Source organism: Sus scrofa, chromosome 9 (genome assembly GCF_054392235.1).
Source record: "Sus scrofa isolate SSC_HxYL_T2T_F1_AM1 chromosome 9, Sscrofa_HxYL_maternal_Yorkshire_Landrace_v2.0, whole genome shotgun sequence".
NCBI classification, from domain to species: Eukaryota; Metazoa; Chordata; class Mammalia; order Artiodactyla; family Suidae; genus Sus; species Sus scrofa.
The window spans coordinates 121277034-121292118 of record NC_139391.1 but is presented as its reverse complement, the minus strand read 5'-3'; the positions used below and the strand labels follow the sequence as shown (position 1 = coordinate 121292118).

The 15085-nt window shown below is 37.3% G+C and overlaps 1 protein-coding gene across 3 annotated transcripts in view; it reads right to left on the bottom strand.

The window, feature by feature from the left end:
• RABGAP1L (RAB GTPase activating protein 1 like) overlaps positions 1-15085 on the bottom strand; it is a 657995-nt gene that overhangs the window by 569078 nt on the left and 73832 nt on the right. For all 3 annotated transcript variants that reach the window (NM_001444343.1, XM_084974329.1, XM_013989628.3), the window contains 2 exon segments: positions 4106-4280; positions 7618-7825. In NM_001444343.1, coding sequence (NP_001431272.1) covers positions 4106-4280; positions 7618-7825 — 383 coding nt within the window.

Below are 15085 nucleotides of genomic sequence, written 5' to 3'. Positions count from 1 at the left end.
TAGTACTGGTGAAAGAGAATTAACTCTTTAAAAAATATATATCAAGAAAATGTTCACCCAAAAAATAAATGTAGAGGAGTTCCCACTATAGCTAAGCAGGTTATAAACTCAACTAGCATCCATGAGGATGTGGGTTCAATCCTTGGCCTCATTCAGTGAGTTAAGGATCCAGCATTGCTATGAGCTGTGGTGTAGGTCACAGATGCAGCTTGGATCTGGAGGTGCTGTGGCTGTGGTGTGGGCAAGCAGCTGCAGCTCTGATTGGACCCCTAGCCAGGGAACCTCCTATAAAAAGGGGTGGGATAAATAAATATCAAATAAATAAATAAATGTAGGAAAATTATTCTATATAAGATACCCAGAAAGACATTGTTAAAATTTTTTTTAACTTACTCAAATACATTACTCACTGAAAGGAGCTAAAATAAGAGGCATATCATACAAGAAACTTTTTAAAAATTACAAAAATCAACTTATTTAAGAAAAACACCAGCAGTATAACTTCCAAATGAATTTCCAAAATAAGGCATTTTGTTAAAATATCATCTCAATAAATACATGTTTAGAAATAATTTTTCCCCATACCAGGAATATGATTTTCTTTCGTAACTCCAAGAAATATCAGTGCATTAGGAATAAAGATCTTCCTGGAGTTCCCACCATGGCTCAGTGGTTAACGAATCCGACTAGGAACCATGAGGTTGTGGGTTCAATCCCCGGCCTCGCTCAGTGGGTTAAGGATTCGGCATTGCCTAGAGCTGGGGTGTAGGTCGCAGACGCGGCTTGGATCCCGCATTGATGTGGCTGTGGTGTAGGCTGGCGGCTACAGCTCCCATTAGACCCCCAGCCTGGGAACCTCCATATGCCATGGGTGCAGCCCTAGAAAAGGAATAAAGATCTTCCTAATGATACCCATGGTATTTTTCATGAAATACCTCTGAATGCCTTTAACACCAGACGATAACCTGCTTCTAAAACATAACACTGAGAATTGCCAGCAGTGGTTAAGTATTTTGTAACAAAGAAATAGCAAAAGCTGTTTTGAGAAAATGGCTATGCTGTTTAGTAGAAATAAATTATTAAAGAGAGTCAACTGAGCCTTTCAATGTCTCTTTAAGAGAAGTTTTGCATAATATATCCACAAAGATGCAACAAGATGCATGCACCTCCTTGGCTTTTTTCACTATGCTTTTTGATATTCTGCTTTGTCTGCAATTCTTCAGCAGAAATCTAGCACATTATTTTCCCTGTACAAAGATCATCAGTATCAAGATATTTCTGGCTGGATTCCCCAACTCTTTTGCCACAGATAATTGAGATCCACTCCAGCAGAGTTCCAAAGAAGAATATCCAGTGTAATAAGTCAAATTTGTCCTAACCCTTCTAGGGGAACTCCTAATCCTAGTGTCACAGGCCCAACAAAGCCATCGCCCTCATTCCGCTTTCCCTCTACCACTGCTGGTGTCTGCTGCTTGTGGAATTTTACTTAAAAGCATATGTCAGTGACAACTGGTAGAGGCAGCCAACTGGCAGAGGCAGCTACTCCCTCTTGACATGATGTCTTCTTGCCTTTAACCAACAAACTTCTTCAAACCTCCATGTGGCGACTCTGCAAACAATAGTAAATAAATTAGGGACATTGCTCCGAAGCACATACTTAAGCAATAAGAAAGTCTGTCATCTTTTCCTGAGCTACCTTTGCCAACTGTCTGTGCCCATTAAGAAGGATCCAAATCCTAAGCACTAAAGTAGTCCCTTCACCATAGATCAAGAAACTTCTGGGAACCAGATAACCAGACAACTAGTAAATGTGACAAAAGACTTCGAATTAACTAAAAGAGTAATTATTTTTTAAGGGACAACAGAAAGATGTCAGACATCTTCTATGAAAGGCATGAGTAAAACCCAAAGGTTGCTGGAATGCAAGCTACATGACCAGTAAATCCCTATATGAAGCATAATTGAAAGGTAAAAATCCATATGTGCTTTTTATAATAATGCAACAGGAAAGTTGTGACTACAAATTACAAGGGTCTTCAGAGTCAGAAACTTTCTTTGGAAACCAGCTTTATCATCTATCCTCTTAGCCTTGGGATAAGGAAAGGGTAACAGTACAATTTACCAGACCAGAATACTTCTGAGAATAAAATGGAGTGCTTCAATAATATGCTCAGACAACATGCATAAACTAGAACTGCCCCAGGAAAAGAGAAGCATAAGATCACTAGTCTAAATAGGTACTATCTAGTTTAGGGGGATGTTATGAGTATCACGTAAATGCTTAGCACAGTGCCTGGCATAAGTCCTATATTTATACCGGGTTATTTTTCATTTAGAAATAACCTCTCATAATAAAGCTGAATGACAACTGTCATATATTTTTTCCTTCAACAATGAATTTTACCACCAATGTCCCAGAATGTAACACTTTGAAAAATTTACCCCCAAAATTAAATAATACATGGACATCACTTTCTCACAACCTGCAGTGTACTAAGTATACTTTCTAGAAATACAATCAATATTATTTAATACTGTATTCAAAATGGTCAGGAGGAGAATTCCCCTGCTTACACTGTTAAAGCTCTCAAAATGAAAAAATTTCCCCCACCCATAAACAAGTGGATGCTATAATTCAAAAGAAAGTTTCATACCATCACAGTTATGAAAAATGCTTGCAACCAGGTCCCTTTCAATTTCCTTCTGCAGCAGTGTTTCTGCCTCTCCAAGCAGTGGGTTCTCCCAATTCTTCAAAGCTCATTTTCTTACTGTTGAGCACCAATTATCCAGAATTCATACAGGTATGTTAAATGATGGTTGCCAACATGAAACGCCAGGACTCTACCATCTGCTTCCCCACCTCTGCAGTGGAGTTGTAAGGATCAGAAATAGACACCCTAATTCACAAACACACACACACATTCTTACAACATATTTATATTCACTGCCTCCTATGAGCCAGACTCACTCGTACTCATTCACTCCTATCTAATGCACACCTGACCAAGTAGTCAGTATATGTATTTATATATTATATGTTCCTATTTTATAGCCAGAAATAAACTCTCAGAACCACTGTTAATACAATGGTTCATTGGTTTCAGGGTAAAGAGAAAACAGAATAAATGCTGCTTTCAATATCTTCCACTGACAATTTGCATTTCCAAAAGCAAACACACTCAAGGCCTTGCCCATCCAAACCCATTTATTAAAGCCTTTGAAATGGTTGTGTAAGTACTTTAAGTTCTAAAAGTGCAACTTACTTTTAATTTGGGGAGAATTCAGTAGATATAGAAGGCAATTTCCTTGTGTATGTAACAGCCATTTGATTCTGTACTACTTCTTGAGTCTAGTAATAAACTCATTTAATAATTACGAAGAGGAGCTCACTGGCATCTTTAAAGACTACTAGTTGATACCCCTGCTGTATGTGAGTATTTGTATTTATAATTAAACCAGTCCTATAGAGCAAAAGCAAATCTTTGAATGAACACACATAACAATGACCACCAGTAAAAATCACAGAGATCTATGGAATCACCTTAGTGCAATATCTAAGTGAAAGGCCCAGCAGAGAAACAGACATTGTTATTGAAAGTCACAGGGACCAAAGTTCTCTTGTTGCTCAACGGGTTAAGGATCCAGCGTTGTCACTGCAGCAGCCTGGGTCACTACTGTGGTGCAGGTTCAATCCCTGGCCCAGGAACTTCCACATGCCACGGGTGCAGTTAATCGATCAATCAATCAAGTCACATGGACCAACCAACTTGGGCAAAACAATAAAAGAGGTACAAAGTTATTCTTCCTTCTAAGCCTGAGCAATTACTACTATGGTGGTGTGGGAGAGCAGCCCATCAAATGGGATTTTTCTCCTATATCTGTAAAGCTGAGAGTACTACTTTAGTCCACAGAGTTACTGAATTTAGCTTTCCGTATTCAGTTCTATGCCACTACAAATACTAACTTTCGCTTTAGAAAGATACTCCAAATTTATGTAATATGGTATATGATTATACATATTAAATTATATGACAGTGAAATTAGGGTTCAAAAACATTACCCTAATTCATCTCAATAGTAAATTGCTACAATCTGTTATACTTACTGCCTCTTTAATTTCACAGGAGAAAACATGTATTTGGAATTCTTCTGAACCATGGGAACTCTCTGTAAATGCAAAGCAATTGCTCTCTGCCGTCCCATCATGTCCACGTGCACAGAATAACACCTTATAAATTGGAAAAGACGCTATCTCCACATTGTTGGATTGGTCTATGATTCTGCAGAACAGTGATGAAAATGAGATAAAATATTAACTATCAAAGAACAAAGGCAAACATTTTACTATTCTAGTAACACATAAACATAACTATCTTAAAATCACAAAAATAAACTAGAATCAATATTGCAGGAAAACATTATCTTAATATTTCTGCTATAAACACAAACACAAATTCTTCACCTTCTTTTGACAATTACTTCATTTTTGTGTCCCACGATCCAATTCATTTACTCTCAAAGCCAAGTATACACTGCCAGGTAAAGTCAATGTCACCCATCCCAAAATGCTAGTCTTGTTCTATTACAGCAAAAGGAACGTCAGTAAAAAAATAGCACAGACCATCCTTGGAGAGTTCATTTCTATTTAAAGCAACACCTGAGGGAGTTCCCACTGTGGCTCAGCAGTAACAAACCCAACTAGCATCCATGAGGATACAGGTTCAATCCTGCCCCCCTCCCCCCACCGCGCACTCAGTGGGGTAAGGATCTGGCATTGCCATGAGCTGTGGTATAGGTTGCAGACATGGCTCGGATCCCATGTTGCTGTGGCTGTGGTAGGCCGGCAGCTGCAGCTCCAATTTGATCCCTAGCCTAGGAACATCCACATGCTGCAGCCCTTAAAAAAAAAAAAAAAAAAAAAATTTAATTAAAAAAAAGCAGCACCCATAAGTTCATACAAGCCCCAGGTCATTGTTCAACCAAGACTTCTTTTACCCTAAAAAAGGTCAGAGTGGTTCCAAAGATGAACTTAATAAGGGAATTTTAAAGGAGTAATTTTGGAGCAAATACCTCTCTGACTTCTTCTATACAAATCCTAACCTAGACTGATCAAAAAACTCAAGACCACCTCTCAGGATCTCAAACTGTGAAACTGAAGGGGAACCCACTAGGAATAGAAAGTCAAGTCAAAACCATTAAATCTTTGTCAAGATATGTTTGTTACTCTGAAACTAAACAGGTAACAATAAAAGTCATTTTGACATTTTTAAGAGATATACAAACAATACATCTACAAAACCCTTTCCCCAAAAATTCAAAGCACTTTTGCCAAAACCGTAAATTTATTTTGCTGTTATTTTGGTACTTAAAATTTTTCTCGCATTCTAAACTTTAGAGAATGAGATAAATCAGAAGGGGTTTGAAAACAGATAAAATGAGCCTTCAGGGAGTATTACTGGTTCAAGACACATTCAACCTAATTCCCTAGACCTGTTTCAATTATTTGTTTATTCGGCAAATATTTACTAAATACCTTTTTTGGACCAGATACTATTTAGACACTGAAGCTGTAAGCAGAAAAAAATACCAATAACCTCCCTCCCATGGAACTTATAGTCTAGTGAAGAAGACAGGCAGTAATAAACAAGTAAGTGAATAAACATAATATCAAGTCAAGGGAAAATGCTATTTTTAAAAAAGCTCAGTTAAAAAAGAGAAAGATAAGTTATGATATTATCAAAGGAGGTTTCTTTTGATAGTTTGGCAGTTTCTTACAAAACTAAATATACTCATACTATATGATCCAGCAATTATACTCCTTGGTATTTATTCAAATGAGTGAAAATTTTATGTCTACACTAAACCCTGCACACAGATGTCTACAGAAATGTTATTCATAATGACTGAACCTTAGATGCAATCAAGATGTCCTTCCATAGGCGAATGGATAAACAAACTAGCACATCCAGACAATAACATATTATTCAGCACACAACAACAACAACAACAAACCATGTAGGAACCTTAAATGCCTATTATTAAGTAAAAGAAGTCAATCTGAAAAAGGCTATTTATTACAAAATGTCAAATATATAACATCCTGGGAAAGGCAAAACTTCGGAAAGAGTAAAAAGATCAGTGGATGCTAGAGGTTGGAGGGGAGAGGGACAGATGAATAAGGGGGAGGGACAGACGAACTGGCAGAAGGCAGGATTGTTAGGACAGTGAAAGTACTCTGTACGATACTGTAATGATGGATCCATGTCCTTATACATTTGTCCAAATCCACAGGATGTACAACGCCAAGAGTGAACCCTAATGTAAACTATGGACTTTGGAAAATTATTATGTCAACACAGGTTCATCAGCTGCAACGAATGTACCAAGTGTAACAAGTGGAAGGGAAATGCTGATGGGGAGGGAAGTCCGTGTTTGGATGAGACCGCAGGTGCACACTTGGGACACAGGAAATCTCTGTACCTTCTGCTCAATTTTGCTACGAACCTAAAACCACTCTAAAAAATAAATCCTATTGAGAAAAACAAGGGAAAAAAAAAAGAGGCTTCTTTTGATAAAAGGTTTCTTGAGGTGAAACTGGAAAGAAGTGAAAACTGGAAAAAAGCTAGGAAAGCTTCTTTAGGCAAATTAAAGAGACTATACAAAAGCCCTGAGGTAAGAATCCTGACTGATAGGCCCTGAGGCAGGATTCATGACTGCATCTGAGAAAGAATAAAGAGGCTACTATGACTGGAAAGTAGTGAATGAATGAAGTAAGTGTAGTGAAAGGAGGAGAAAGCAAAAGAGGGAGGGAAGGAGAGAGGGAAAGGGAAGATTAGGTCAAAGCAGATCACCAGGACCAGACAAGGTAAGGATTTTGAATATAAATACAAGTGTGATGGAAGACTACTGGAAGGCTGAATGTAGGAAAATAAGATTACCTGTTTCACATTTAAAGAAATTCAAAATTCAGATGACATTAAATATTATTCCAAGTGAAGCATATGAAAAAAAGCTATTTTGCTTCTTTCCAGTCTGCAGTAAAGAGCTTAGAAATCTAGAGATTGTTCTAGTTTTTTAAACCACTGTTACATGACAAGGTGAAACACAAATGACAGGTATTTTTACATTCATAGTTCCACTAGAGCAATTTAAGCATAATTTTACAAATGCCCCTTGCACGTAAGGAATACAGTCTATACCTAAACATTTTTACTTTGCACATCTACAGAGTGAAAGTGAATTCACACCAAGTCCTAGCCCTCATTTATGATAAAATATCATCACCGCTACCCAAAAAAACTTCACAGGTATCTAAGGAGGGTTAAAAAGTATTAGAGCAGAGTTTCCATCATGGCTCAGTGGAAACGAATCCGACTAGCATCCATAAGGACGCAGGTTTGATCCCTAGCCTCACTCAGTGGGTTAAGGATCTGGCATTGCCCTGTGCTGCAGTGCAGGCCACTGACACAGCTTGGATCTGGCGTTGCTGTGGCTGTGCTGTAGGCTGGCGGCTACTAGTCCAATTTGACCCCTAGCCTGGGAACCTCCATACACCATGGGTGTGGCCCTAAAAAGCAAAAAAATAAAATAAAATAATTAAAAGGTATTAGAACTTACCTCACAGAGCCTTCTGGAACATTTGGCACATACAGGGTAACCGGAAAGGGGTACTGACTGGAAGATTTCATAGTTGCCATTGCCCGTAAAGCCTCCACTTCATTACGTGGGGAGGAAACTTTCATACAACCTAAGTAGGTCAGTTTGTTAAATAAAACACTATCTTCTTCAGGTATTCCACTTGGAGAAGATGGTCTGGGTGTAATTTCTGAAGGAAAAAAAGAAACACTCAAAAGTTAAAACAAAACTTCACAGTGTAAGTTCACCTATTTCCCAAAAACAAATGAAAAATTGCAAATAAAGTTTAAGTCTCTCTGTGTTTTCATTTCTTTTATGTTTATCCTACACCTTAACTTAGAGTTCTGGAATCAGCCACTATATACTACGAATCTCTTAAAGTATTATCTTAGCTACAACTTCCTTAGAATAAAATGAAAAAAACTCCAAGCTCTGTATTTTAAAAAATCAAAGATGGAGTTCAAATTATATAAAACAATAGAAAGGAAAGGGAACTAAAGACAGTGTCAATCTGCCTAAAAATAAAGAGAATTAAATAAAACTAAAGTTAATTGAAAATTTCTCTGGTAAAGATCCTGCATGGCAGCAAATTTATTAAGCAGCCTAACTTCCTAAGCAAAAGTCAACAACGTTAAGATGTTCCATGTCATACCAAGACCAACGGAGGTCAAGCTCCTTATTTTGCTGTTTCCTGGCTTGCTGGTTTCTGCAAACTATGCAAGTATTTCAATGAAAAATTTTTCCTCAAAATAATCATTATTTTAATCATCCTATGATTGCTTCCCCCAATTCTCCTCTCCCCACCAATGAGTTTCTTTAAAATAAAAAAACAACAACAACAACAACACTTTAGGAGTTCCTGTCGTGGCACAGTGGTTAACGAATCCGACTAGGAACCATGAGGTTGCGGCTTCGATCCCTGGCCTTGCTCAGTGGGTTAAGGATCCGGTGTTGCCATGAGTTGTGGTGTAGGTTACAGACGCAGCTCAGATCCTGCGTTGCTGTGGCTCTGGCGTAGGCCAATGGCTACAGCTCCAATTCGACCCCTAGCCTGGGAACCTCCATATGCTGCGGAAGCAGCCCAAAGAAATAGCAAAAAAGAGACAAAAAAGAGACCAAAAAAAAAAAAAAAAAACCCACTTTAATTCTAAGCACAGTGTATATGCAGCAAAGTCCCAACTGTGATTAGAGTATTTATCTGCACATATCAGATACTATATAAAGCTCCCCCCTTATCACTCTCCCCATTCCCACCTGAAAATCTACATTCAGCCAGTCTCCAACTCCTCCCCATTTACCTATATCCATGCCACACAAAATGAAGTATGTCTATCTCACCTTAACTAGATCCTTGCAGCATGCTGTAATTCTCATTACCAGGACTGCACTTACAGGATATTAATAAATAGTTCACAAGAGCCATTCCCAACCCCCCCATTCCAGCTCCAAAAATTATATTAAATCATGCAACCTCACCACCTACTTTCCTAAGTACTTCATCTACCATGTTCTTCAATCACGGACTATGATTTTTCACCTTCTGATTCAGTTCAATGTATTATATTTCAAAAGGGATAAATAAAAAACTACAAACACAGCTTAAGGCTGAATGCTAACACATTTAGAATACACATACACGCACACACATATAATGCATTTTTGTTAATTTAGCAACTACTTATGCAACAACAATTATTTGCAAGATCCTATGCTAAAATCATGCCTCAGTGACTCATGAACATGGGAGATCAAGCAGTTCAATGAGGAGTTCCCGGCTCAGTAGTTAACGAATTCGACTAGGAACCATGAGGTCGCGGGTTCGATCCCTGGCCTTGCTCAGTGGGTTAAGGATCCAGCATTGCCATGAGCTGTGGTGTAGGTTGAGAGGCAGCTTGGATCCAGTGTTGCTGTGGCGCTGGTGTAGGCTGGTGGCTGCGGCTCCAGTTAGACCCCTAGCCTGGGAATCTCCATATACCGCAGGAGCAGCCCTAGAAAAGGCAAAAAGACAAAAAAAAAAAAAAAAAAAAAAAAAAACCAACAACAAACAGTTCAATGGTCTAAATTTATGTGTAACTGGAGTTCTACAAAAGAGGAAAAGGTGGAGAAAAAGCTTTTTGAAGAAATAAATATTTTACAAATCTGTGTAACTCAGAGATTCATGAAACTGTATACATCAAATACAAAAAAGTACATAAATGGATCCACAAGAGAGAGGTGACAAAATTAGTAGACAAGGTCTTTAAAGTAACTATTATAAATGTGACAGAGGAACTAAAAAAAGATACCCATCAAAAGAATGAGAAAAATGAAAGACAGAAAAAAAGAACCAAAAGAAATTCTGAAGCAGAAAAGTCAAAAAGATCTGAAATGAAATATTCCCTGGGTGGAATTAACAGCTAATTCTAACCTGCAGAAGAAAAGAAGAATGTTAAAGAAGTCCCTTGGGATAAAGGAAAATGAGACTAGAGGGAAAATGAAGAGCACCAAAAGTTATAAATATGAGAGAAAAACTTTTTTCCCTGCCATTTAATTTTTAAAAAATACAACAGGCTATTTAAAGCAAAAAATTAATACTTCGTATAATGCATAACGTATGTCCAAGCAAAATGAATGATGACAAAGGCATAAAGTCTGCAAGGGAGGAACTGGAAGATCCTCACAATATATATGAAGTGGTATAAAACAGCCATGGGTTATAAACCCCAGAGCAACTACTAAAATAATAAAACAAAATTATGTAATTAATATGCCAGTAATGGAAATAAAATGGAATATTAAAAAATAATCCAGGAGTTTCCATCGTGGCTCAATGGTTAACAAACCCAACTAGTATCCATGAGGACATGGGTTCGACCCCCTGGCCTTGCTCAGTGAGCTGAGGATCCAGTGTTGCCATAAGCTGTGGTGGAGGTCGCAGGCGTGGCTCAGATCTGGTGTTGCTGTGGCTATGGCGTAGGCTGGCAGCTACAGCTCTGACTCAACCCCTAGCCTGGGAACCTCCACATGCCACAGGTGCAGCCCTAAAATGACACACACACAAAAAAAAAAAAAAAATCAAAGGAATGAAAGTAAACAGGAGGAGGAGAAAAAATTGGGGGGGGGGGGACAAAGAAAAAATAAACAGCAAGAGAGTAGGTACACTTAGATCTAATTACATAAGAATTTTCTCTTAGCTCTGTGGGCCAAGAGAAAAAAATCTGGGATATTAGGCAAGTATTTATGTAAAAAGAGAAAACAGCTTTCCACAAAAACTGTTTTTACAAAATTCAAAACAACTTATGCACACTAAAATCTGAATTTCATATAACGTTCATGTACCAGAAAAGAACACTGTCTTTTTTGACTTGTTTTCAATCCTTTGTAAATGTAAAAAAAATGCTTACCTTGCAAACCATAGTGAAAACAAGTAGTGGGCAGGATGTGGCCTATAAGAAGTAGTTTGGAGATCCCTGGTCTAAATATACCAATTAAAGACAGTATATCAAACTAGATTTTAAAAAGCAAAACTCATCTATATGCTATGTATAAGAAACACTCATTTTAAATAAAAAGACACAAATAGGTTCAAAGTAAAAAAAGAAAAAGAAAAAACAAAGGAAAAGAAAAGAGAAAGAAAGAAAGAAAGGAGAAAAATAGATATATCATGCAAATGCTATAAGAAAGCCAGAATGGCTATATTAATGTCAGAAAAACCATACTTCAAAACAATGAATAGTAATAGGAGAAAAAGAGACATTCCAAATGATAAAAGGGTCAATTTATCAAGAAAACATAATTTCAAAAGTGCTTATGCCCCAATACCAGAGCTTCCAAATAGCTGAAGCAAAAACTAGCAGAACTGAAAATACTCAAACTGAACCAGTCAAGCTGAAGCAACAAGTCTGCATTAGCTTCTCTCTGTTAACTGAAAACAATAGCCAGAATATTAAAAGTAACTACCTGAAGATAATTTTTAAAAAAAACAGATTGGAGACTACAATCAAAACTTGAAGAACTACCAGTAATGTTGAATTTCCTTTCATATTTTTTCATCCTTATATCTGCAGCCCAAGTTGCAGAACTATGCAGTGAGCAAGAAAAATGTGAGAGAAATCCAATCTTTCTGGCCAAAGGAGAGAAAACTGAGTCCCTGTAAACCAGAGACTGAGGAATTATAATACTCTTCTTCCCTCTTTCTTTTTCTCTCTTTCTTTCCCTCTCTCTCTCCCCTCTTCCAGTTCTACCACAAGGCCAGCCCCAGTGATGGAGCTGAGCCACAGCTTGGGGTGGGAGGCAGGGGGTGTTATAGGAGCATGGGAACAGAGTGCCACAAGCATCTAAAACTCAAAGAAAAGAACCTGTCTCAATGGCTAGAGCACCCAAGCAAAGAGACCTGGCTCTTGTGATTCAAAAAGAAAAAGGAAACCTCTGTTATTTTTTCTTTCTTTTCTCTCACCACTGTGTCCTAAAGTTGACTCCAGTCATACAAGGCCACAAGACAGCACAAAGGAACAAAACTCTAAGTGAGAAATCTGTCTTCTACTTAGAAGAAGGGAAAATGGGCCCTAAGAAGCCAGAGAGTATGAAGGTAATGCTGAGGAGGAGAGCTGGAGAAGGTAACCCCCTAATTTTTTTGTATGAACTAACACGAGCCTTGGGTTCACCACCATGCTGTACATGTATAGAATAAGGAAGTATAAAAGGTTTTGGAACTGAACAACTATGAAAGTAGAAAGCAGGATAGAATTTGCAATCTGTATATAACCAACTGGAAGTGCTAAAACAAAATCAACATTCTTCAGAGAATTTTATTTGGAAACAGAATCTCAAAAGATTCAGAAGGTCTGGAAAATAATTCAATTACTCAACTAACGAACAAAAACAAAAATAGAAAAAGGTGACCAGTTCTCAAGGGAAAAGCAATCAACAGATACCAATCCCAAAATGATGTGGTTACTGTAACAATCAAAGACTTTAAAATTGGTATTATAACCATGCTCTATAATATAAAGGTGAATACACCGGAAACGAATGAAAAATATTAATCCACAGCAGAGAAACAGAAAGCGCAAAAAGGACCAAGATAAATTTAAGAACAGAAAAATAGAATATCTAAAACTAAAAATTCACTAGACAGCTCAAAGGAATTGAGATAATAGAGCAGAGGGTTAGTAAACTGGAACATAGGTCAACAAAAAATATCTAAACTGAAGAAGAGAGAGAAAAAGGCTGGAATACAATGAGAGGCTTAGGAATTGTATAACAATAGGAAAATACCTAATACTTTTGTTGTCTGAGTCACAGGAAAATACGAGAAAAAAGATCACTGTACAAAAAAATACTCCTAAAAATACTGTCTGAAAACTTCCCAAATTTCATAAAAGATATAAATTTACAGATCCAAGAATCTCAGTGAACACCAACAAAGATAAATTTAAAGAAAAACACACTCATATAATCAAACTCCTGGAAAACAAAAATATCTCTTTAAATATATAAAGAAGACAGAAAAATAGCATGTTACAAAAAAAGGAATAATAAATGATTCAAATGACTTCAGATTTCTCATCAGAAACTACGGAGAAGAAAAGACCAAAGAATAACATCTTTTTTTTTTAATTTTTATTTACTTATTTTTTTTCCACTGTACAGCATGGGGGCCAGGTTACACATACATGTATACATACTTTTTCCTCCCATTGTTGTGCTGAATGTAAGTATCTAGACATAGTTCTCAATGCTACACAGCAGGATCTCATTGTAAATCCATTCCAAGAGCAATAGTTTGCACCCGTTAACCCCAAGCTCTTGATCCCTCCTACTCCCTCCCTCTTCCCCTGGGCAGCCACAAGTCTATTCTCCAAGTCTATGATTTTCTTTTCTGTGGAAACATTCATTTGTGCTGTATATTAGATTCCAGTTATAAGTGATATCATATGGTATTTGTCTTTCTCTTTCTTACTTATTTCACTCAGTATGAGAGTCTCTAGTTCCATCCATGTTGCTGCAGATGGCACCATGTGACCCAGCAGTCCCACTCTTGGGCATATACCCAGACAAAACTTTCCTTGAAAAAGACACATGCACCCACATGTTCACTGCAGCACTATTCACAATAGCCAAGACATGGAAACAACCCAAATGTCCATTGACAGATGACTGGATTAGGAAGATGAGGTATGTATACACAATGGAATACTACTCAGCCATAAAAAAGAACATCTTTTAAAGCACTCAAAGAAATCAACTATGCAAAGAACACTGCTCCACATAAATCCAGGAATTAGGTGCTTCAATGGAGATAAAGGACTTATGCCTTGCCTCATGCCCATTACAGATATGTCGTAATTATTGGCCTTAGAACTAAAATTTTATGTGATATTATTTGGGTGTTCAAGATTTCCAAAACAGACGATGATGATGATGACAAGCATTTTATTTGGTACATACTCTCCAAGTACCAAAAGCCAGGCATTTTACAAAATGCTTAATGTAGGTGATGTCATTTAATCCTCTAAATCCCTAGGAGACAGATTCTATTTTAAAAACAGGAAAACTGAGCACTAGAGAAGTTGAATAACTTGCCCAAACTACAGAAAGAGCCTGTGTCCAAATCCAGGTCTGAACTCCAGATACCATGTCTTAACCTCTATGAAAAGTGTAAAATAGAATGAATCAAAAGCAAAATGAAGTTTATCCTATTATAGAGAGTATCAGCTCTTCAAGGAGGGAACTGTTCTATCCTCTTTGTTCCCAGCACTTATAACAGTGTCTAAAAGACTCGACCCTTGATATAATATCAAATGAATTAATCACTAAATTAATAAACTTTTCTAGAGCTAGTGGTCCTTTAAGCAACCTATTAATGGCAAACACACATCATCCCAGGCACTACCTAGACCCTATCCCATCCACAATGAAATGCTGCATAATTATGGCTTTCATGTAGACAAAACTCCCTATGACTAGTGAAGATCCTTAGTCAAGCAGGCAAATAACATTTTTAGCAAGGCAACACTTTTAGATCCAGTAAAATCACACACCAATGTAAGAAATTCACATCTCCCAAATATAAATTCAGTCCTATTTAAGTCATACTTTTTTAATTCCATCATCCCTTCCTCAGCAGAAAGAGGTGGAGAACAACAAAGGACATGAGAGAGAAAACTCAAGAATGTACCCAAATAGTATTTTAGTACATTGCAATAATTTAGCAAAGCTTCCCTGTACAGCTGAATCCAAGTAGTCAGGACACAAGATCAGCAAATAACAAAAACCAACAAGTTATCATAATGTTTAAACAAAAACCCTTATCTACCTAATTTTATTATTGGCAAACTACATACCTTTAATATTCATTTTAGTCCGCTTAAATCTATATACTTTCCAGACTGTTCCTGACCATTGAGTTAGGCGTCATTTTCAATTGAGAGTTAACAATTCTGTTATCAAAAACTGTGTTGATTGCAAT